Source organism: Solenopsis invicta, chromosome 4 (assembly GCF_016802725.1).
Source record: "Solenopsis invicta isolate M01_SB chromosome 4, UNIL_Sinv_3.0, whole genome shotgun sequence".
Taxonomy (NCBI): domain Eukaryota; kingdom Metazoa; phylum Arthropoda; class Insecta; order Hymenoptera; family Formicidae; genus Solenopsis; species Solenopsis invicta.
Window position 1 is genome coordinate 2214076 of NC_052667.1, and position 25529 is coordinate 2239604.

Genomic DNA, 25529 nt, shown 5'->3' on the forward strand with positions numbered 1-25529 from the left:
AATGTACGTAACTATTATATCTTAAACATGTTCATTTTTGTTTTTTAATGTACTTCTGCACTTTCGCACATTATTGTTCCATTTTCCATATTGCATTTGCACGTTCTTTTGAAAAAGGAAAAATAATTTTGTGTTAATTGCAAAAGAATTATACCATAAAACTTGTGCAAAATACTGTGCATGTAGTTTAAAGTAAAAGTATTGTTAATAACTTTTAATTCTTTGTTTGCAAAGTAGCGCTCTCTTACCAACAGCAATTTAATTATGAGAAAGGTATGAATGTTACGCGCAAGAATTGAAGATGTCACTCGAGCTTTTCGGGAACTAAGATACATACGATAAAAAGTAAGTAATAAATTTGTATTTCATGTATACACGGACATTTCTTCCTGATGCCGATAGTGCTTACAGGACTAGATCGCGTGCGAGAAGCACGGGCAGTGGCGCAACCAGATCAGATCTAGCATCGCAGTATAATTGCCGTACAGCTACGCAATTGAACATCATTGTTAATCTACATTTGTTTATTGATTGATTAACTTAGTAAGCTAGTTACACACTGATCTATACCAGCATTATCGCGGAGACATTCATGACTTGTAAGTCGCGTTTGAATTTTATTTTGTTAGAGATAAGAAATAAATATGTGCTCCTTATCGTCATCAGTAAGTATACAATTTGTTACAGTTTTGTTGCAATGGAATCTTATCCTCATAGCAAGATTTTGTGAAATGCTATGACATCTGAAGGAGGAAAGAGAGAGAGAGAAAAACTTCCGCGTGTTTATTATACATACGCAGAGAAATATACAGTTACGCCACCAATCAGCACAGATAATGCATTCTACCTGTACACACTATGACATTTTAATATATATTTATTCCTTATATATGACCACATGGTAATCGTCACGTACTTAATCTAGTGACGCTTTATTTAGCTACGTTTCGTATTATATTCTTTATTACAAATCCCGCACTCCATTGATTCCTTATGCGTGTGTAGTATGACTTTATGCATTTAATGTGTTATCTACAATGTCGATGATACAAAAGTAGTTGCTCTGGATATAATATATTGTTTAATTGTCGCAGTCGCTAAATTACTTGTAAATAATTCATGAACGTTTAAACTCTTCATAATAAAATCTCAATTGATAAATGTTACTCGATATGCAATATGTATGATGCTAAATAAGACGTTGAAAATTGTCCTTAATAACAGAATTGACATATTCGTCAATAGTAATTAAACGTTATGAATAAATCTCAAAAGTAAATGTATTATGTTTGTCACAGTATCCATATTTTCGAGCATCGTAATGCTGCATAAAATTTAAAATAGACATGTCTAGAATTATTAAAATTTTGAAAGTGACAGCTCTTGCAAAAACCAATAAATACTTCATTGATTCACTTCCAGATAACGATATCTTATGTTAAAATGTTTTCTTTATTTTCGTATCGAAGGAATGCAGATACTTGTTGTGATATGTATTCTTATGTACAGTGTTCCGCAGAGATATATGTACAATATTCTGCAGTATTATCTTTCCAAACTGCATTCGTTATAATCATTTCAGAGTATATTTAAATATCGAATATATATTATCGATGCCCTCGCTATTCTGAAGTATTTAGTTTGGAGTATTTAAGCTTGCAAAGCCGTTCTATTTACAAAGTTAATTGCAAGCCTTCGAGCTTGCAAAAAGATGTTAATCTATCGATAAGAAAATTATGTTATATACGGGAAGTAGCTAAATATTTTTATATCAAACAATCATCAAACACAAAAGTTGCTAACTTAATTATCTCTACATTGAGAGAGAATCGATCAATTCCTTTATTTCCGTGACGAACTTTTCTTGTAATATGTTTGCGTAGCTCATTTACCATTTTTCATACTATTTCTTTTAGTTTCTCAATGCTCGAATACCCTCTTTCAATTCAATAAGAATTCTCTTCTTCCTTTATTCTTCTATTGTTTTTCCTTATTGTAGTCTGCTTAACCTATTTCAAAACTCTCTTTCATGGCCGATATTCAATAATAAGCTCTCTATTTGCATACGTATACATACATCAGTGAACGAAAACACAAAGCGCCATGTGCAAGCTCCGCATCGTGATATTGTACTATGATTCAGACCGTACAGGGTGTCCCAGTTTATAGAATGTGTTATCCAAAGCTCTGACAGCTTAAGTGAAGCCCTGCGAATATTTGCATCGATTACGACGCAAATATTGATACGTTGCGCAACGTTAATAATTAATGATACGGAAATTGCAGTTATAACTATCAGTGTGTTCATGGAATAAATTGATATAGTCTTAGTGATGTTCCAATAATTAATTCACACTCGGCCGAACGCATTAAATGAACTATTGTATCGTGAGTTTGTGTTAGGTATTGTCGAGAAATCGTATCTATTTTGCGCAAAAATGATATTCCTAGCCAGATCGTATCGATGTGGCAGTGGTAATGTGAATTATCAGCCTACTGCAGTATGTACAATATATATAGAACATAATGAAGTCAGAGATATTCACACGCAATACATCGACCATTCGGAAACTATTTAAGGACGCCAAGTGCCTCCTCAGTCTTGTACTTATTACGCATATTATGTACAGATTACGATATATACTCTCTGATATATTTCTTATTTTGAGAAAAATACGATCACCGAAACGTTAACTCTTTATATTATTCTATTCGTGAAATATGAATTAAAATTGTAGAAATCAAAACCTGCTTTAAATTTTCTTAAAATAAAAAAGATTTATAAATAAATAAGCATTTAGATTATTTTCACCTAATGAATTACTTAAGATGTTTTTATGCAAAAATAGGACAAATCGTTAATCATTTGATGTTTCGCTAGGAGAAAGTCGAAAGAATACCGACGTGGCATCGTCGAACGTGTATGTATACTGCCTATATGATATTTATATATATACACACACCAGTAATTATATACCAATATCCTATACATAGTATATCAATATATTATACATGGTACTATACAAAGAGTTATTATAGAATAGGTTTCTGTTAACGCAAATGTCCGTCTCGGTAAAAATTTTAATGGACAGTTCAGGATGTCTGCCGAGGTTTTCTTTTTAGTGCGAATATTCAAGCGATAACTATTTTTATAATGCGCCTCGGATATTCTGTGAGATTAATGCTAGTTATTCTTATGCATACAGCGATCGCTTTAAGTTGCAAGTCAAGAGTTACGGAAAGTCATGTATGTACAACGACGCCAATCGATGTCACTGCGTCGATGCAGCTTTCAAAGTATAATTAATAACTTTATTCGAAAAAACAGCTGTCTACCTAATGAGACGAGTTACATGGCACAATGCTCTATTACTCGCGTTACTGCGATTTGAATAGCGAAAAAGAATTACGTGTCCTTCCACATAAAGAAAAACAAAGCACTTTTTAAAATAATATAAAATAAAATAATTATACTTATCTTTTTAATATTGAAAAGTATTAATACTTTTCATATCATAAAGAAGTCAAATTAGAATTTGACAAATAAGAAATATTCTTAATTTCTTGTAGAATTAAACAATTATAATAAATATAAAATATAATAAAATAATTATAATAAATAAAAATTTACATACCTTTGCACTTACACGCAATGTATAAATTGTATTCTTTAAAATATATTTGATAAATCTGTAGGGTGTGTGAAGCTGCCCAAGCAGTTCATTCCTTACTTGAATTGGAAGCTTCGCTCTAGCATAGAGTTCCTCTAATAAGCTTCTAGACAGTAAGTGCCTTTCCCAGCAATTGGCGTAGCCACATCGTCGCGTCGCTGCATCGTTTGGTCGTCGCTTTGTAATAGTCGCCCGACGTTGGGATACATCGTTGTCTGGATAGCCAATTAAAAATGACGCGAAACAGTACAAACTGTCTATCGTTTTGTTGCCTTGCTTGTCCACAAACGTCCATTTCATCTCAATGGACATTTTATTTGTTGCTCGTTGTAAGATTCGATCGAACTTGGCAGGGTGAAAAATGCATACAGTCGATCGATAAAAGATACTCTACCCACACATTTATTATTTCATAAAGAATTTATTAGCTGTATGCAACGTTATCTCGGTTACATAGAATATCGCTTATAGTACAAAAAAATAAAATCATTGATAATAGGCAAATACGAGCTATCTTTCAATTAAAAGTAAAATTAAATAGAGGAAGAGAATTATAAGAACGAGAGTAATTTAATTCAAATTTTCTTTTGAAAAAATCATTATCTTTACATAATCGTGAATGTTCGACGTAATGTTCAAAATTCATGAATATTTCAGTTACCTCTGCAAGCCGCTAATGCAACTTTAAAATAAATCAGGCGTTCTCCAACATTGTAACGTGATTCCGGCCGCATGGGGTAGATTTGCGCGCCGAACTCTGGTTCCGAAACTGTCCGTAATGACTGTCCCTTAAGTCGTAATCCTCCCTTTGCGAACTGCGCCAGCGAATGACGCTAGCCACCACTAATACTATTTATATTATTATTATTATTATCCTATTGTTTTAAGTTTAAAGTGGTCAACGCAATCCTCGACGATATTCATCCTCGACGGAAGTCCCTGAGCGATGGATTTACAAGTGGATGTACAAAGTCATGATGATGGTTCGATGATCGTATTACGCGTGCGATGGCGTGCAGGACCGTGGTAGGTAGATCTCAAGCTGGATGTAACGTTCGCATCTGTGGATGATGATGTAGGCACAGGCACAACGCGACGAGGATCACCAGCAGCAATGAGCTATCGTTGCTGGTAGCGCTCGATTCATCGTAGTCCGCCACGTCACCGTTCTCCTTACGACCTCGTAGTTTCAAATCTACGAGAGCAGAGATTTTTCAGACGTATGATTGCAAGTACCAAGAAACTGAAAGTTTGCGTTTGAAAATAGAAACGTTTGATTTCTGCGATAAAGAACCGAAAACTTTTACATCCGTGGATATTGGAAAGAACAAAGAAAAGCACTGAAGTGCAATTATCTTTGTTGGAATTGAATTCTGATGTTTAATGTATACCTCGTTCTTTTAGCATGTCTTGATTTCCCTCCAGGATATTATTGTTCCCTGAATTATGTCTTGCTTTACCTGTAAACAGAGCGAAATTAAACGTTCCGTGTTCCTCGAAGCGAAGTTTATATTTTGCTATTGTCAATATTGTCTGAATAAATATTTACCAATACTTTTATTCATAAACTATTACCTAATTATGGATATTCCATTTAGTCGTCGCTATCCAGTACGAATAAATTTCTATCGATGTTAATCGATGTTAACCTTATTAATCTCGACAATTATTAAATAAATTCATATTTCAATTAGTAGTATTTATTTAATAAATGTAAACTCTTGTTATGTAAACGTGAGAAATTCAGTGCTGGCTTTCCGTATAAATGTATGGATGAGGAATTATTCCATTGATTATTTCAGCTGTTTTCCTATTGTCTTTAAAGTAATTTGTTTCGCAATGTGGTGTTCGGTTTCGGATGGTACATCGCGAGACTATTAACTACGACGGTTGTTAAATCAATTGCTGGAGAAGTAGCAATGACAGTGAGCATGAAGACAGAAAACGATTTATGAGACGGAGTTTATGTAACGAAATAAATCTATTCAATTTGAAAAAAATAACTGTGTTTTCTCACATATATCGGACAACGACTTTAAAATAAACATATCTCCGAGAGCTTATTTCTGTTAATAAAAAAAAAGAGGTAAAATTTTCGTTCTTTGCGCAAAATTGCAGCAAATTTAACGTTAAACAACGATACAAAAACGAGATAGAGCGGAGAGTGGATGCTCTGTCGCTGTTGGAAAAACGATCTAGCGTTTTGCCAACGGTGGGAGCTCTAGTTGGTTTGTCTCCGTGAAAAATGCGGCTTGGACCGTGTGTTTTCTCAAGTAATGGGAAGAACGAATGAGAACAGGGCCGTTGACACTCGATAGAGCAAGCCTGGCGCAGATTGCGGAAGGGTTTACGGTATGACCAACGTGTTTGTCTTCACGTTGTTAAGTTCCCGCGCGGAGTTTCAGAGACGTCTCGCGTTGTTATTTTCGCCCGTGTCGGAAAATTGATCCATGACTCTATCTGCGCCTCTAATATTTTTGCCAGGAAAACGTATCATCGACCACTCCAACACGTCGGAAATAACGGGCTATATATTCCATTAAAAATTAATAACCAAACGTGCCAAATCCGCTTTGCCCTTAACAGAGACATCAATAATACCGTTTCAATTTTCCATTATCATGGAACAGAGCCGTATTTACACTGTTTTGCACGTTTAACAACGATACCCGTATCGAGGCGTGTATATTTAAGCGCATGTGGCGAGGTGGAAAGAGTTCAATAAAATTGACCGAGGACATTGAAACCGGTCTCAATAAATCTTCCATCGTGCAACGTAACGTCGCCTCCCAATCTGTTGGCATCAAAATATTTTGCATATATCGATTTCCGGTCGCGCCGGGCGAACGGGAAGTCGGGCCGAAGACGGGTCAATAATAAATCCCGGATTTTTCATTATGATGGCGCGGAAGATACTCGATGAAATATGAAAGCGAGTTGCTTTTACGAGCAGCTCGCGCTGACATCACTTTCGTGTGCCGATTATTTATTGCTGCTAGCAACGCGCAGCCTTCGCGCTACTAATTATGGTGATTTCTTGTGTACAGTTACATAATCGTACATTGGTCCAAAAATATCGTTTCAGCACGAATGGGACTGAAATATATGTGAAGCAGCGTTGCACAAAAATAACGTTGCAACGAGCTGATTTACGAACAGACGTTAGCCGCTACGTGCCCCAAATTAATACGTATTTATATTGCGTTTATATCTCGTTACACGGCGCGGCGGCGCACGGCGTGGTGCGCGACGACTGCATAAAGACTCGCGATGAAATCGTATTCGCGGCCGAGAGGAGCCCGCGTGACCGTAAAAACATCGATTAGCCATAAAACGAAGACGGGGCGAGATGTTTAAAGTTTTCCCGTTGCGAAATGAACCATTAAAGCAGCGAGAGAAGACTCTCAAGCGCCTTGGAGCTATATCGCGACCGACAAGAGTGCCTTAAAGCACGTGCTTCAAAGGCTGAGTTTTATATCGGCGTTTTTCATTCTGATATAGTACACATACACGGCAGTTATATTACGTTATTACAACGGTATGGTCAAGAAGAAACGAGCGATAGCGCCGAGTCTCACTACCAAGTAAACAGTTTTACATATTTCAATTTCCAGCCGTAATCACGGAAACCGATAACGCGCGATTTGCGGGATGCCGCGATGTACGATCGATTCTCGAGAGTTTAACGTCGGATTGGAAGTTTAGAAAAATATATAAACGAGTATACGGCGTCCTTTGTGCAATGTTTCGACGATGAATACATTTTGCGGCAGAAAGAGAAAAAGCTCAACGTAGATAACAATACTTTACGTGCGCTTAGTTAATACTCGGGCAAAGCACAACGAAATACAGCGAAGCACGGTACGCCATGGCGCACTGACATGTAATTTACCATCTCCTTTGAGGGGCCGATGTATTGTTCCACAAAGCTCTTCCCGTATTATTATCTCTTTGAATACATCAGCGTACTCGAAATACCGCGTTGAGAGAGAAGAGTCTTTCGCGAATTGGTACTCTAAACGTCTGCCCGCCATTTTGTCGCCTTCAATACTCATTTGCATGCCAAAAATAATGCCAATAAAATTGCATCTAGAAATGCATTAAATATACATATATAATTAAATAAATAAACAATATTATTTAAAAATCTGAGCGATAAGATCACATGTTTTACCATCAATTTGCAGACATGTGCATTCTATAGCGTTAGAACGTTGAGACAATTGTATCGTTCTCTTAGGGTCTTGTAAAATATTTTTACATAAAAACATTATGTAATATACTTGTAAATTGTTAAAAAAAAATCATTATTTGCCAAAGTGCTCCTCTTTTTCAGATTTTTCCGATGAAATTGATCATTCTCTTTCCAAAAACAACTTCTTACTTGTTTAACGGATACGCGCGAGGTTACTTAAGGAAAAGTACGTTATACGCACAGCCGTGAGACGTTAACGCAAGAGGAAAGCCAAAGGAAGGCAGGCGACGGGTCCCTTTGCGGGTAACTCCGACTTTGCCCTTTTTCCATCGCGATGAAAAGCGCGATAGGTGCAAGAGCCAAAACGTTATTCATCCGGGTCTCTTTAAAAAGTCGTTTCTCTGAACGTCTATCTCCGTTATCGCAGATGCATGCGCGCGCGCGCGCGGACTTCGGTGCATTCTGCACGAGCTTGCATGAAGCTTCACGCCCTGACTTTTGTACATACGCGTTCCTCTCGCGACGACGGCCTGTCGTGTAAACGAGACGGTCGGTCGGTCGGTCGGTTCGCAAAACCCGACGCGACGACGGCTCCTATTCATCCGCGATTTCACGCTAAAATAGTACCGACCCTCTCTTAAAGCTTCCACGCTCGACGATGGAGAAGCTCGAAGTTGGTCGGACGGAAAACTTGAAATGCCTTAACAAGCGCAGGCGACACAGATTCGCACAAACGTGCGCTTTTGTTGCGTACTCCGCGGTAGGTCGGATACGCTTCCCGCATCACGATATTGTTAATAGAAATTACAATCCGGGAAATCGTAATGACGTTTGGGAGCGTACCGGAAAATAATGAGCGTTTACATTGCGCTACATCTACTATTATTAGATTACATCGTCAATGAAAAAGAAAAAATATTTTTTTAATAATTACTCGCACTTTTTGCAGTATCGCAGCAAATATAAAATATAATCTATAAAACGCAATGTTTTAAAAGCTAGACAAAAATTCGTTCGTTTCATTAAAGTTGGGATTTGAAAAATATTTGAAGAACAAGATACCAATTAAGCTCGCCATTAAGCTCTATCGAATTGTTTCTCTTTGAAAAATCAAGTAAAAATGTGTTCAATATTGAATATCAAATACATATAAAAAATATAAAAAAAACATATATTTTTTTATATGCATTCGATATTCAATATTGAACACAGTTTTATATGTGTTCAATCTCACGTTAAGGGAAAAAAACACCTCTTGCGAGTTTTATGTTTAAAACCTTTTTTAGTGAAATCTCCGAAACTATCTCTCGCATCGAAAAGTATTTCTTTCAAGTTTAAAATTAGGCACGTATAAAAAAAGAAGTACGTATCCTTTGGGTTTTTATATTTCAAGAAGAAACAATTCAATGTCGGACACTTGGATAGTGTCCTCTGCAAGACGCTGTACGTGAGTACAACGTTCGGTACAGGTACAGTGTTGAAAAAGCACATTTGTTCCTTTGGTTTCGATCAAGCGCAGCGTACGATGCGCGGATTCGATCGCACAAACTGGCTACTCGATCTAATTAATCAGCGACCCGTTCGTCCACCACAAGTACACTACGCTTCATCATTCAAAAAGTACCTCTCAATACAAAGCGAGCAGTAAAGGGCGATCGATTTATATTTCGTGCAACGAAATTGAAATGAAGCGGTTAATTAATTAATGGCTTAGTATCTCCACAATTTTATTCACGATTCCATTGAAATTCATAAAGCAATTTCAAAATTAAGCCGCGAGTCTCTCCTTCTCTTTACATTCGAAAGGTTTTCCCCTCATTAGTGCGAACTATCTAGTACCGCTGACGTAGAAATTTCTTAAAAGTGAGCTTACTAAATTATACTATCAAGTCCTGTGCGTCAGTTTTACCGCACAGAAAGTTATTCTTTGCGCAGAAAAGAAGAATTATGCTTTCGGCCAATTGCTTAAGTGGAAAATGCTACTTACCTTTGTACTTGGTGCTGCTGGAATTGGAGCTCGATATTGCTGAAAAGTAAATAACAGCAGTTCAGTATTATTCAAACGACGCTGCAGCGTGCGCTTCAAAGTGACGTTGAAATATCTAAAACGCGAACTGAAGAACTCTCTCGAGTCGCGGGGCATCCTCGAAAGAGTAGTTCGAAGGGTGAGCCCGATGGCTCTGTAACTAAGAAATAACGAGGCGAACAATAACGCGGATAGTCTTTTAAAGTCACACTCTCTAACTCGCGACTTTGTTTATGCATTGCCCTAACTCGCAGAGGTTCTAACTCCTTGTTATCTTTCACTTTACCGGTGCAAACAATTTCAACGGCTCCGCTGCGCTTCGCACTCGGTCCATTTTCAGGGTGGGTGATTCACACACACTGGCGGATATTACTCGCAACTGTAAGTATAGCGCGACGGTTGAGTACGGCCGAGAACTTTTCCCGGGCCGTGATTCCGAATCGTAGGCGTCCCCTTGCAACCGCCGCGCCGGAATATTTTTGCGAAATATTGTTTTATTCATAAGCGCAAGCGCTTTTAAGAATATAAGGTTTGGCCCGCCTCACGCCGGATTTCACTCCGCTATCTCGGTAAAAAATTTCAACTATTTCAACTAACGCAGCTGCTGCTGCTTAATAAGCTACCGGCAGCGCACGCGCTACGCGAGGGAATCGCGACTTTACTTTGTCGAATCCGAGTACGCCTCGAGAAGTATCTTGAGTAACGGCAAACAATGCAATTTTATTATAATTTATTTCGCGGAATATCCCGGTATTAGCTTTGCTAAACAACGGCTATTACGACAACCATTAATACACGTTGCAGCGGAAGAACAGAGGAAAAAAATTTTAGAGCCGAGATGCCATAATTATACTTACGATAGACTTTAATGCTGCCGTCAGTGTCGCCCAGCGAGTTCCTGGACACGCATTTATACGAGCCGTAATCCGCCGGACTGACGGAGTTTATCGTCAGCTTCATGTGTATTTTGTACGCGTTATCTTTCAGCACCGGATCATATTTTCCTCCTGCAACAAATCGCAATCCCGTCAGTAATGCGCGGCGTGCGCAGTGCTATTCAATGTATGTGTTTTTTTTCTCTTTTTTTTCATTATTGTTAAAATAAATGATAGATTTGCCCACAACGATAGGTAGCCGCACCGGATTACGCGGATCGAATTAGAGCGATCTATCTGCTCCCTTAAAAAAAAAAAAAGAAATGATATGTGTGCGCGGGCATTATATCCGCGCTCTTTGTCCCAATTTCAGAAAAAAAATCACGCTTAAATCAACCAGACGCAGCATACTGAAATAAAAAAAATAAAAAATAAAAAAACAAACAAAAAAACATTCGCTTTTCCGTCATGTGCTGTCAGTCACGTTTGCCCGGGGTTACCTGTCATTCCCCTGACGTGATTTACTCTTTCGGGTGGAGCTTGAAAATAGAAGTACGGATCGTGGGTATTTTTATCGGAATATGCGGCGGTAATCGAGGGCTTTTAAATAACCGTCTGTTCTTCGTGCGTGGTATGTGGGTCAAGCGGGGTGGTGACAATACGAAAAATCTCATAGAAACGACTCACTCCAGGCAGTGCACCTTCCGTGCAATGACAAAGCACGGCTGAGTGAGAAAACCGGGATTTCACAAAGAGGTCTGCTGCCTAATTATTTCCTGCCGGGAATCGGCCGAGCGATTTAATAAGTGGCGGGTGCGATTTATTTGAGCCCACGTGTCTCGTAAAAACTTCTTCTCTCGTCCCGCGATTGATTTTACAGACGTGGCTTTTTCAATTTGCCGTCCGGAAGACTGTCATGAAAGTTTAAAGCAGCAATGCAACAAAATAGATACATTTTCCATTTAACATAATCAAATGTCTTTATCGTTATAAAAGATTGATGTACGTTTCCATTCGAGCTACGAGAATTATCGCTCACGTGTCACTCGTTTGAGAATAAATGTGACTATAAATTTAAAATTGCTCTTGTACCGCGACATACGAGATCCGCTAGCATAAAAAATAGATGGAAAGTCGCCAGTGTGTTTTTTAAATGTTTTTTCATCGAAATGATGTCCCGCACGATGATTATCCGGTAATTTTGCAAATATCTGCCCTCCCATTATCTCTTGGGCACTACACGTGCGATTTGTGAATTCACGAGTCTCATCGAATTCTGTCAACGATTCGTAATAGCGTGAAACGGCAAATATCCACATTCACGATCACGGAGAGCGCATTATCCGTTCCGAGTCCATTCCAAGGTGAATCCAAAGTACGTTCGGTCCATGATTGTATCCCTTTTATTGTTCCATTTTGCATTCCGATTCCGACGCTTTTCGCGCGACACCACCCGGGAACGCAGCGCCGTTTGGAATCTTCTTCTGGGCCGAGAACCGGAAGCGCCGTTGAATGGCGTCGCTCGAAACCGAAATCACGTTAACTTAAGACCGCCGCGCGTCGAATACCGAAATAGTCACATATACGGTGCTACCATCTTCCGACCTGATTGAACTATTGTGACGTTACCTTCCTACAGCCACGCGGGAATTCGTAGACGACTGTCGATCCGAACGGCCGTTTCCGACCCGAAATCGAACGCCATTTATTATTACGGCGCCAATCGGCAGGAGCGATTTACCGACCGTTTTGACGAAACGCGGCATCTTAGATGTTTGGATTGATTATGCGAGCTATGTCACGCGGACAAATGTGAAGGCATAGAAATCGCCTCTGACCCATCGATAGCGATGAACGATCAAATTGTAGCTTCGGATTCAAAGATGATTTCCGACGTCTTGAATGGAATATGGACGTGTACAGAACCATCGAACGACTCGTTCCGAGTATTGAAAAGCGAAAACTATGAGGAAAAATACGAAAATATCTACCGCAGGAATATCAATCTGGAAAAGCAGGATTGACTCACACATATTCGATCATAATATTGAATCGCCGTCGCTGCTCGATAAAACGAAGAGAATTTCTGGATTATGCCAACAAAGCCCTTATACCGAGGATTTATGCAAACCGTCTGAACTGCAATTTTATCATTTCCGGCAAGTTAATGTTTAACATTTGGTGAATATAATGAGCAAAAGCGAAATAACGTCCTTTAATGCTCGAGCCGGCCGACTTTTCTACTCTTTAAGAACTCTAGCAAATTGCTGCTGCAAAGTCCTCCTGTACGAGTGCTTAAAAAAGAAGAAACACAAAACTTTCTTTCGCGTCGTGTTTCGTATAAGTAGGAGAAAATTATTGAGATTACAAATGCTTTTGTAAAAATTGCTCACCTTGATGTTAGAATTTGGCGATGGCTGTCAAGTAAGGCTTCGATTGTTCTCGGAGGGAGAAAAAAAATTCCGTTTCTATTGTACTCGTTATCGGCGCGAACGATTTAGAGGCGGCTCGGTTTGTGTAAGGCAAAACTTGAATTATACGGAGTGAGTCGCCAGAAAATGTAGGTTATTGAAACCGTTTTGATATAAATAGCACTATGAATACTGAATTACGTAATGAAAATAGTCGAATTTATTAAGAAGTTATCGCTCCATTTTAATATATTGTTAATAATAATAATAATAATAATAATAATAATAATAATAATAACGTGTACATCGCGATTCGACATTAAATTCATTACATTCTAGTTTACATCACAAGCAAATTTGCACGAGACGATTTTTTATGTACGCAGGCAGCGAGTCGCAATTTGATTGTAGGAAAGATATATAAAGCCAAATGATTCACTTTCTTATTTGATTGACCAATCATTTCTCCTTCGGACCGGTATTTTCAGGTTTGACGTCGCCACCAAGAACTATTTCCGATCTAAACGGCGAGTTCGACGCTATCTGCCGTGGCATCGATCACAGTACGTCTTGTTAAAACGCGTGAAATCGCCTCCAATCATTTTTCCAGTCACGCCATTCGTACATGCATTCCGCGTGCCTCTCTCTCTTCGTCCGTGATATTTCTCACTTCTAGAGCATAATCGCCAGGGAGAATATATTACATCGCGTTGTTTGCGGCGTCTCCCATCGATGTAATCTCATGGAAAATAACTTAACGGTCCGACGACAGAAACAAACGTCAGCCCGTATTAGCTTTGATCATGCTCGCAGCCAATAGCGTGTGCAAAAAAAAAGGAGAGAATGCGGGACGAGCAATCTCGCGGATTCTGACATGAGGCGGTCAAAAGCGAGCGGGATGAAATTTTCACAATCACACAGACCGTTCCGCCGGTTCTGTTTATTTGAATGCTTTCAATTAGACGCAAATGGAAATTGGCCGAAGAAATGAAAGAAAACACAGAATGCACGGGCGTGCAATTCGCATGAAACGTTTTCGCCGCCCCGAGGCTAGCCCCGGCCGTTCATGCCGAAGTGCACTGCGCTGTAACGAATATGTAACTATAAAAAAAAAGGGACAAATAAAGCAGCTGCGCTGTTCGGGATCTCTCAAAAATGTATTGACAGCTATCTTTCGGGATGATTTAATTGCTCTCTGTGCGCATCCTAAAGTTTCCCCCTTCAATTTTCCATCGCTGTTATCGCGACTGCAGATCGATGCAGGCATCTAAATTTTCTTGATTAAAACGTAACGCTATTTGCTCGAAAAAAATCTCCCACTTTTCATATCACATAATTTATCGGATGGGCGAGCGAATTTTATACGCGACGGGTGTTTACGTGATCAAAACTTTTATCTCTCCGCTTCTAACCTCCTTCCTCCCCTACCGTTTCGCTTTACTGCTATTAATCCCATTACTATTGATCAGCGCGCGCGCTCAGCATTGCATAAAGAAAGATATCTTTAAATTCTCCTATGAATGAAATCCTTTAATGCCATTTTATCCATGAATCTAATCTAGAAGTTAATTCCTTAAATGAGTTTCCACCGGAGAAACACGGCGCTGCTTTTAATTTACACGTGGTTCGGCCCTGTATATCTTCGAAATAAATGTAGGAGGGGAGGGGGGGGGCGATATGGCGATTACAAGAGGCAATCTAGTTTTTAATACCGTTAGATTTATTTATTTAAGCAGTATCAGGCCGCGTACGCGCGCCAACATCTCGCGCAGCTCTTCTTTCGGGTCGTTTATTCGACCGGAATTAGCCTCTGAATAATGCATGCGAATCCCGGTAGCACGTTAAAGGTATAACACGATTTTATCTGGCATTTATGAGGAAGGCTAAGGACGCGACGAGTATGTATATGAACGGCCAAACACAACCGAGATCGCCCTTTTCTGCGCCGGCCGTTATTACATCGTCGCTGTGGTTAGCATTTGCATCTGTATCGAACGCAATAATGTTGCGCACAATGTGAGTTTTGACCCTCCCCCTCCCGATCGTGTTAACACGTAATCCCGCGTCCGAAGATTTCTGTCAACTGTTTAAATGGAAACTGGAAGGCCATGAACATATTTCGCCAACTAACAACAACAGGGAGATAATTATGTTACCCGCAGAGTGTAATGTGTAACACGCAATTCCCCGCATATAGTACCAAACGCACCAGCAACAGAGGAGTCAAGTTACAAAAGGCGTATAAAGAATACAAGAGTCATAATGGTAATAGTTAATGCACCGTTTTACGCCTCGTGCTTCTCGACTGTTGAACGTGCAACGAACGCGCGGTTACTACGCGCGTATTTCATAATACGGTTAATTCTCCGCCGTAAAAGTGCGGCGTAACCGCGCAGCTTCCTCCGACGATTGAATGCGTCCAACAGGAGTCATGGACGCGCGCGCGCGCGCGTGTGTGTGTGTGTGTGCGATTACACGTTGCGATACGCGAGAAAGATACGGATCCGAAAAGGATCGATGCAAAGTACTAAAGTAAAGCCACTTTTGCAGACGGCGCATAAAGCAGAGCGAAAACGCTTATACTCGCGCTTCGCCTGTGTGCGTGTTTATGCGTTCGGTATGAAGCTTTCATTATTCAGAGGGTTCGTTACAACCAGTTATTTTCCTTCCTCGCGAATGCACACTACGCGGAATACGCATCGGGGTGTAATTATCTTTCTCTCTCTCTCTCTCCCGCAAAGTTACATGAATCATCAAAAAGTGCGACAGGTGCGTGTCGTGAGCGATGCATATTACAAAATTGTTAAGTCATCCTACTTTCCATCGGGGTCATGACTTTCATGAGATGAAAGAGTCTCTTTCGTTATGAACGATCACTATGAATTCCCATTATGTTCACTCGTAGCATCGTGTAATAAAGTATCGCGCGGTAAGTTCTTGTTACTATTTCACTGCTAACAAGTGTCGCGTCTGATTCGTAATTTGATTCCAAGACGAATTATTATTTGTTGAAAATAAGCGCTCACCTTGCGGTACAATCTTGTCTTGATCTCTGGTCCAATAATTAATAGATTTCGGGAATGCTTCGGAATAGCATTCCAGAGTCAGCTTCTGACCTTCTTGGGCACCGACTAACTGATTCTGAACCCAGATCATCGGTGGAACTGAAACAATCAGCGTTCACGGTGATGTGTATACAACTTTTAAATTTCAAATTATACGGTTTTCTTCTTTCACGAACCCTTGATTACCATTTGCATAACTCTTTCTAATAACTACTTTTTATTATAGCTTTATGAATACAAAATGCCATTTCATATTTCCTCCTTTTTTTTTATATTTCTGACAGTTAAATAAATTATTGTTGCTAGATATCTTTGGGCAGCAACTAACTATTGATATTTAACTATTGATAATAAAAATGTCTCGTGACACAATTTCAACTAAAATAGAGATTGAATTTGATACAAAATAAGACGCACAAGAGATGAATATATACGTACAATGCACAGTGAGCATTATTCTTTTGCTGACAGACGGGGGCACGCCATTGGACGCGATGCATAAATAGGAACCCATATGTAGCCGGTTCACTTTTGTGATATTGAAGCTCGGACCGTCCACGCTCGCAACTGGAATTAGAAGTATTAATTATAATGAAAGTCACGTAGTAATAGAGAAGCAAGAACGTAACGCACGTATGAAATATAGATATTTAATTATCTAAAACAGAAAAGTAATAGAGGGGCAGGAACGTATGAAATACAGATATTTAATTATCTAAAATAGAAACGTGATATATGAAAACGTAATAAGATAAAATGATATATCGTGCCGTATAGAATCTAATATGAGGATCATTTTGTAAAATATTCCAAATTGGAGGCACGTTCATTACGGAATTTACTGTGCGGAAAAAGAAAAAAAAATTTCATTTGTCGATAAATAACAAAAAGGGATGGAGATTTTGCCGAATGAAAGGGATTACAACTGCAGGCTAGAAAGGTATCAATAAGTTTGCAACGAGAATTTCCGTGCGAAATATGATCGATGTTATCGATGATAAATCGAGGTAGATGTAACTTTTACGCTGTGACATCGAATGCTTTTGGTGTCAATCGATTTTTCCATGAAACATGGAACATCGGACCTCAGTGGAATTCGCCAAATTTTTGTTTTTTATTCTCGGGGATGTTACGGTTTCCGGGAATTTCGATAAAGTTATAGCTATAGACAGTTTGGCGCATGGGAAAAGTGCGTGACGCCCGATCGACGGACCGCTTTGACGTCGATATTTTTATTAGCACTGGCAGCCCGGGACTGCAGAATTTTCGAAAATCTTTGGGATTACGTTCTGTTAAAAAATATCGTTTCACCCGTAACATATTCGTTTTATTGGTTGGTTTTTAATTTCCAATGATGTTACAAAAATATAAAAATAAAGAAGAATTAAAATACTTGTTCAAATAGAAAAAAAAGAACAAACGATGGCAACAGTTAAGTTATTCCGACACAATTCTATTTAATTCGATCAATGGCACGAATAACGGCGAGATAACGTTTTTCCACACTTTGCATTGGAAATTTTACCGAGTCATATTTTTAAACGTGCTCGTCCACCTCAGTGAAGTTCACCAAGTACATTCGTGCAACTTTTTTGACGTCAGTACCGTCGCACGCGACACGACGGAAATTGGTTGCCGAAGTTCCATCACTTATATATACGTTTCAATTTGGAAACGGATTGAGCGCGCTCAAGGTTTTGTGCGTCTAAGCGAATTCCCCGATGCAAATTCTCCGTAAAATTATTACAATTATTGCGCTTGAAAAATATCGCACGCGAGAAAAATGCCCCCGAGCCCCTACACCGATTCGCATCGCGCGCGCAGCGGCAAAAACTGTACGCAAACTTTTACCATTTTATCAATGTAACTATTATCGCCGGCGAAGAAGGACCCCACTTTCGCGCGCTAAAATGCACCGGGAAAATGTGCAAACTGTTTTGACGAACGACCGCATAATGCAGCAGCTGCGGACTCGATTGTGAGCTGCTCCAAGCATGTGTGCAACCTCTATAAAGCATTTTAAATTATACTAGTACACGGACAATGCACACGATAATAAATAAAACATACTGCCGACTACTGTTAAATTTCCTAGAATTGTTGAACGAAGTATCTCATAAATTCCCGTTATTCATAAAATGCATTCAATAATGCTGTAGTTAATAATAAAAAAAAAGAGAGAAACAAATATGTGGTATTATAAAATTCTCTAAATATTTAATTATATTCAATTAATTTGATATTCGAAAATAAAAACTTGCAAAAGTATAAATTGAAATTGAACGGTTCGTATAATTCCTATCCATACGTGCCCGAAATTCAAATAACAATTTACGGAGAGCGCCCGTCAACTCTGGCAACAAACAGTTTGGAGACTGTCTGTATTACAAACCGCAAATTTAGTTTACTTATCCAAAAGTTGAAGGCTGTCTATGATATGCCCTTCCGCTTGACCACAATTAAATTCAACAGTCGCTCTCGCATCGATGACAAATTAAATGTCTCATAAGAAAAAGATAACGACGACGTGGCCAAAGGCTAAACCAATAAAACAAGGTACGCACAAATGAAAAAGAAATTGCGCGGAACGTGATTCGGGAATCGCGATATTTCCATCCGATACGCGATATCAGAAGCTAATGACGCTAACTTGCTCAAGTTCGAAACCCGTCGAGACAAGATTACAAGATGTGTTACACCAAAGTTCCAAATAATCCAATAATGCTCCGTAGTAACAATGCCTTGATCATAATGTCATTAACGTGTACATCACAACATCATTACAGAGAGCTGAGATTTTTTTTCTAATACCGCCAAACCATTTTTTTTTTTTTTCTAATACTGTCCTACGTGTTCCGCAGCGACACAAAAAATATAACGGAAAAAAAATCGAACGAAATATTCTTTCGAGTGCGGAGTGGCGGTCCGGAGCGAATAAGCCGACGATCCGTCACAGTCTCCCTTCCCGACGTCACACTTAATCGGATTAATGGCGTAATAGCGAAACTATGGATAGCGTAATCGTGGGTTAAGGACGGTCCGGTTGTTTATCGCAACCCTCGCGCTCCTCCCGTACATCCCGGAGCCGTCGCGTCGCGCATGCACCCCGTCGCACCGGAGTCGCCGTATCGCGCGCTCCGTCGTGTGTTTGCCAATTTCAATGCAAATATAGAAGATCTTCCCTCGGTCTCTGCAAACGTATCACCTCGCTCTAACCTATTGGCCTTGCCACGCGGTGTGTTTGCGCTCCCGAGCGACCGCCAGGCAGCCCGAGCTTGATACGGCTCGAATGCACTCGCGCAGTTTAGACCGAATGTATCTCCGCCGCCGAGCGTAAATCTTTTTTCCGGCGGTGCCTTTACGGCCGCGCGCGTAACCGAGCGAGCTTTTGGCGCGTTGCCGCCGCGTTTAGGGACGTTAGAGGGATATTTACTCGATCCGAGCTACTCGGGTTTGCGAGTCGAACCGGGGTACCCCAATGATGATCGCCTCCGAAAGCTGGGCGCGCGCGCATTTATCTTTCAGGAACGAAAAATAATCTACGACGTTAAATTTGTAAATATTTAAAACTCGTCCGCGCGCTTTTTCAAGCGTTTATCAGGCGAATTAAATTATACTATTTTGAAAAGCGCCGTATATATCGCGTTTTTGCAAGTCGGCTATGAAAGTTACAAACTTCATAAGCGAAGTTTTACCTTCGTGTGCTTACACGTTACGCGAGTTCACAGCTCCGTACGTGAATAAAAGAAAAAAAAAATTGGGTGAAATCAACGTTTTCATAACGGAAATATCAGTAAAAGCCGGCACACAGTGGAGGGAATATAATGTAAAAAAAAAGTTTATAAAGGACCGAAGAGGGAAACCGTAGCCTTCCGAGGCGAATGTGGAGCGCAGAAATTTCGTCCGCGCGGAGCTAATGACACATAAAATACTTGCTACATTCCGAGGCGAGCGTTTAAAGGCGAAGGGAAGGGATTAAAAGCGTAATCCCGAAAAGGACCGCATCGCGAATGATCGCCAAGTGCACTTCGCCGAGTATCAAATGCCGCGTCTTTCGCTCGTCGTATTCGATTAGCTCTCGCTGTAACGAAGCGACGCGGACGTCCGTCGCGACGAAAGGGGCGAAGAGGCGTCGGGGGGATGAGGGAAAAGTGGCGACAGAGAAAGCGAGTCACCTTAATTCAGCGAAATTTTCCCGGCTTTATCACCGGCCTGACTGCGAATTACGCTCGTTCGCGGGCAGCTCGTTAAAACTCACCTTCCTCCCCGTTTCCGAGCTGAATTTGCTGACCGTCCTCGCGCCGCCAGGTGATGTTAGGCGCCGGGGAACCGGTCGCGGCGCAACGCAGAGTCACGTTTCGTCCTTCCATCACCACCATGTCCGTGCTGGTGTCGTAGTCCAGAATATCGGGCGGCACTGTCGGCAGAAAAGTGCGAGCATGAAAATATCGTATAATGGATTAGCTGGGTAGCGCAGAATGTAAGTGCGTTTGAAAAGAAAAAAAAAAGAAACATTTTGGAGAAGAAAAAGAAGAGTGCTTTGCGCAATTAGAAATATAAATCGCGCCTTTGTGCTCGAATATCGTTCCAATCATCTCGCTCTGAGATTATCTCATCAATAATTACTGCGATCGCAGAAAATTATTCTGATAAAAATCATAATTACAATTATGCTTACGATTTGTTCCCCGTAAAAGAAGATTTATCTTAAAAATAGTAGATCCCGTATCAGAAATTCAACAGAATCAGGTTAGATAGATAGAAAAGTATATTAAATCAAGGAAAACCACGGGATTGGATCGGTCTATATTTGTCTTTAATTCTCCTAATAGACGTGATCCTACAATCATACAATATCTAATAAAAGAGCTTACATTCGAGTATCTGGTTACCAGAAATTAGGAGATTGCCCTAGCGAAACGAGCACGGAGTAGTAAATCTGATCTCTCTAACGTTACCGATGCGACGCGACGCGAAAGAGAAAGAGAGAGCGTGCGAGCTCTCGTAACACTTAGTGCAACAATAACGCACCGTAAGTTGCATCTCGCAAAGGCAGTGAAGGGGTGGACAAGTATATCTGTTCGTCCATAAATCAGCCGGCGTGGATTAGCTCTCTCGCATACGAGAAGGGTGGAAACTGCGAGAGCAGCGCGCGGCGCGCGGCGGGACGACACGTGCGCGCGTACACGACGCATGCAGGCTGCACGTAATAAAGTAGACGACGATAACGGCAGGAACGAACGCATCCGCGTCATCTCCGGCGGAAGCGAGTCACCCCACGCGCGACGACGATTCGCCCTACCTACCGAATGTCGGACCTTTCGTACTCGGGGGGCAGTAAAGAGAGCAAGCCGAAGGAGACGAGTTTCTCGTTTCGGGTTTCACACGACCTACCCGGAAGCCGGAGTTTCAGTCGAGTTCAGGATAGTCCGGAATACGAGCCGGGCTGTACACATGCGCACGTGCCACACGTACGCGCGTACACCGTCGCATTGCTTTGCTCGTCACATCCATCATCAAAAATTCTCGAGTCCATCTATACATGTATCTTTCGCGCGCGGCCGGCGAAATACAAAATCCTCGCCTCGCGGGAGACTTTACGGGATCCAATTTTTCCCCGAGAACGCGAGCGCATTAAAATCCCGTGTATACAAATGCAGATCGTTGAAGCTTACCGACCGCACTACTTTCGCCCCGACTCCCGCATAAAACGGCGGACTTTACGATCGCGATCCGGAAAGAATATCAACGCGCGACACGCGCGCTCTTTGCGGAAATCATAATCCCGAGCGTGGCCCGGTTATCCCGTAGCCAGGCTTTTCCATTTTGCTACACCCATTAAAGTCTAAACCCCGAGCTCTCTTCCTTTATCTTCTCTTTCTCCGCCTATCTCCCGTGCGCTTTCTCCCTTTCTCTCTTTCTCACCTTCTCCCGAGATATATAAACGCGTCCCTCGCGAGTAATGTCTTACTAGGTTCGCCTACATGCGAATCGAGGCCCGAAGCTCGTGCATCGGTTGTGTGTGCCAGAGGGAGGAGCAGGTCGAGGTTGACGGGGTCGATTTTATTCCGCCCTACGGCCGGAACTCGATTTGCGGTTGAGTGCCCGTATGGGTGATGCTGAATTGGCGGGTCAAAGCCACCTAGAATCTCCACTGGCCACCAGAAGACCCCACTTCTCTTCTGCAGGTCCTCTCCACCGCACAATCGAACTTGGAGCATTTGTTCGTTCGCTCGTTCGCTCGCTCGCTCGCTCGTTCGATCGTTCGATCGTACGCATCTATTTGGAGACCACGCGAATTATGGTACCAATGCAACTTACGGCGCTATTATATTACCAATATTCGACCGGAACACACAGTAGTAATACCCGTCGTGTACCAATACATACTGAATAGAGTATATAAACACGATAATACATAAAAATAATGACAAACTTAAACATATAGTATGCAATCTTGGCTGTGCTATTAATTAGTGTATTTGCAATGTAATTAATCGTAACAGTATTCTCAGAAAAGAGTTGTTTTTCTTATATTCTATTTTTCTATCGCGGAAGAAATACATATGTCATAAAAAAATAATTTTTGCTCGGGATAAATTTGTATTAAAAATTTTTTTAATTTAAATTATGAATATATATGAATATAGATATATACATACTACAGGAAAGCCGCCAATATTGACATAGACCTCCTGAAGCAACATCTCTTTATTTCTCGGAAACTAAATATTGCACTTTAAGATTTGCTTAAATAATTAAAGAAGTAAAAATCCATAATTCACACATCCATGGCTTTTTATGTATAAAATCTGCTAAAAACGAATTCTTCAAAGTTTAAAAGCAAAAATAACATTTGCACAATTTTCTTTTGCAAACTGCACAGTTTAAATAACAGTGAGTATATTATTATTGAAAATATTAAATCATTTTACATGTTTGCAGCGTCCTAAAACCACTTTATTTATACTTTTCTCTTTCTTATTTTCCTCGTAATGCGATTTTAAACATAAAATCGGGATGCAGCATAAATCGGCACATCTGTCGATAAGACACACTATAAGGTAGTAAAAACCATATATAGGATAAAATAAAAGACAGCATTATGAGATCCATCTATAAGGTTAGTAATCTCAGTTAGTAATATAGTCTTATATGTTATCGCGTTACATGTTGCCTCTCGTGGAATAACATAGAGTATTTGTACAAATTGACAAAAACATACATATATCGAATTATTTATCTTCGATATTATGTCAAAGTAAAAAGTTTCTATAAACCCACTTCAATTTGTAAACATTTTATACAGATGACTCATGTGAAAGGAAAAGAAAATATACAAAAGTAAAATAGTTGGCCATCTCCCTCTAGTATATATCTAATATATGCAACTAACATGTATATGCATATTTTATAACATTTATAATATTGTCATTAAGGAATATATGTATATTGTATTATAGATATCTATAAATATAAATTGAAAACACGATTGCATCCGGAAAGTTGCGAAAAATCAATTAACTTTTGATAGAATTAATTAATTCAAGGTTTTCTAAATTGAAAACGTTGAATCCAGTGATTTATGACCGATTTCTAAACGATTGCTCAAGCCAATGTATTCAGTGAAAACTTTGCAACAAATTGGGCATTACCGCAGTTGCAATTCGCTTTTACTCCTCTATTTCACGTGTTTTGTAACCTCGCAGACGCCAAACTGCGAAACAAAACTCAGCGTAATCGCTCATGCGGCTGTTACCGTTTATTACCACATCAATCTGGACCCAAATCTTAACCCGTTGCACTCTCGACTGTACATAAAGTATTATTTCAATAGCGCTATCTAGCCAAATTCATCTTCGCCCTTCAGATTTATATCAACTTTTAGCATGGAGATTGGTGTACAAATGGTTAATGAATTTTAGAAAGCTTCGTCGACAACGTCGCGAAAAAGTATTTCAGCTAGAGTTACACGATTACACGTAGTGATAACGTACGCAATTAAAGCGTCAGATATTTTAACGAAAACTAGAAATATATGTTCGATCGAGATCAGATTACCGATCATTTAATATAGTAATGGGCGGCCCAGTTTCTGTTATTCCACACGTTCGTTTTACGGTTTCTATCTCGTACATTACGCGCCGCACACATTATAGTAAGCCGTCCCGTCGCATCCAGCATCCATCATCCTCGCATCAATCCGGATTTAATGCTCCAATATGGCATCATGGATTGTATATCGGGATATGAAACAATTTTAATGCGAAACCTAACGTGCAAACTTTTGTTTTCGTGCAAACATTTATTTGATATGGATTCTCTCTCTCTCTCTCTCTCTCTCTCTTTCTCTTACGCGTGACACTACTATCTTGACGATGCGTCATTCGTAAAATCATTGTCATTGTTTAGCGAAAGAAATGTGAAAGGCGCCGCGCTTCCGTACATAGCCGTGTCTTATGTAACAATAACAATATGTAAATGGGTCTTAGTCGTTACAGCGTTGCTGAACACCGCTCGGAATTGATATACGTCCGCGATACGCTTCTACACCACAGTTTATTCGCATTGTTCCGCACGCTGTGTCTGGTTATGATACCCGGCCGCACGCGGATTGCGGAGAATTCTATATATTAAAGCAAAACCCCCGGTATCGCGTATCAACCTCAATCCGCCTCACCCATCCCGTTTACCGATAACAACAACCCCGTTGGTTCGGGGAGTCCTAGAAACTCACCACTCCTCAACGTGACTATGCACTTCGTTTCATCTGACGTTGTTTCTGTAACGCTGAGGTGTTGCCAAGCGAGCGGGATGACCTCGGCACCGATTTTCGGTAACGATCGCCACTCTTCGAATTCCCTTTAACTGATTTCCGAGCGTTTCTCGACGTTAGGTCGTAGAATTTGACACTCTGTCAAATTATTTTTCCGCGTTACACGCTCGCGCCAGGAGGAAAAAAAATTGGTAACACGTATGTCGCACGTATCTGCGAATTTCTCTATTAAGATATTTTTCCCGTGTCTGCTCCACATTTTATCGATCGATATTCGTTTACCTGACGCTATAAAAGAGGATACTCGTGAATTTCTCGCTAAATGACAGCAATCAGACGTTCCGTCGTATATCGTGCTTTTTGCGGCGGGAATCCTTCCCTTCTTCGAGCGCTGGCGCTGCTGGCGCAAAAATCCTCAAGCGAGGTAGACTTGTATCAGGTATCAATCCAGCTCTACCAGCTCTATCTCCGTCCATCCCACCCTGTAACAACCTCCACCACCACCACCAC

At 40.4% G+C, this 25529-nt stretch overlaps 1 protein-coding gene across 2 annotated transcripts in view; it reads right to left on the minus strand.

The window, feature by feature from the left end:
• Nucleotides 1-346: 346 nt before the first annotated feature.
• The window catches only part of LOC105195715 (neurotrimin), a 153016-nt gene continuing 127833 nt past the window's right edge, over nucleotides 347-25529 (minus strand). For both annotated transcript variants that reach the window (XM_011161272.3, XM_039448558.1), the window contains exons 4-10: nucleotides 20502-20660; nucleotides 16682-16810; nucleotides 16205-16342; nucleotides 10750-10899; nucleotides 9854-9892; nucleotides 5063-5131; nucleotides 347-4866 (exon numbers count right to left, since the gene is read on the minus strand). In XM_011161272.3, the coding sequence (XP_011159574.1) occupies nucleotides 4709-4866; nucleotides 5063-5131; nucleotides 9854-9892; nucleotides 10750-10899; nucleotides 16205-16342; nucleotides 16682-16810; nucleotides 20502-20660 (842 nt within the window). In that variant the 3' untranslated portion in view covers nucleotides 347-4708. The remainder of the gene's footprint in view (nucleotides 4867-5062; nucleotides 5132-9853; nucleotides 9893-10749; nucleotides 10900-16204; nucleotides 16343-16681; nucleotides 16811-20501; nucleotides 20661-25529) is intronic.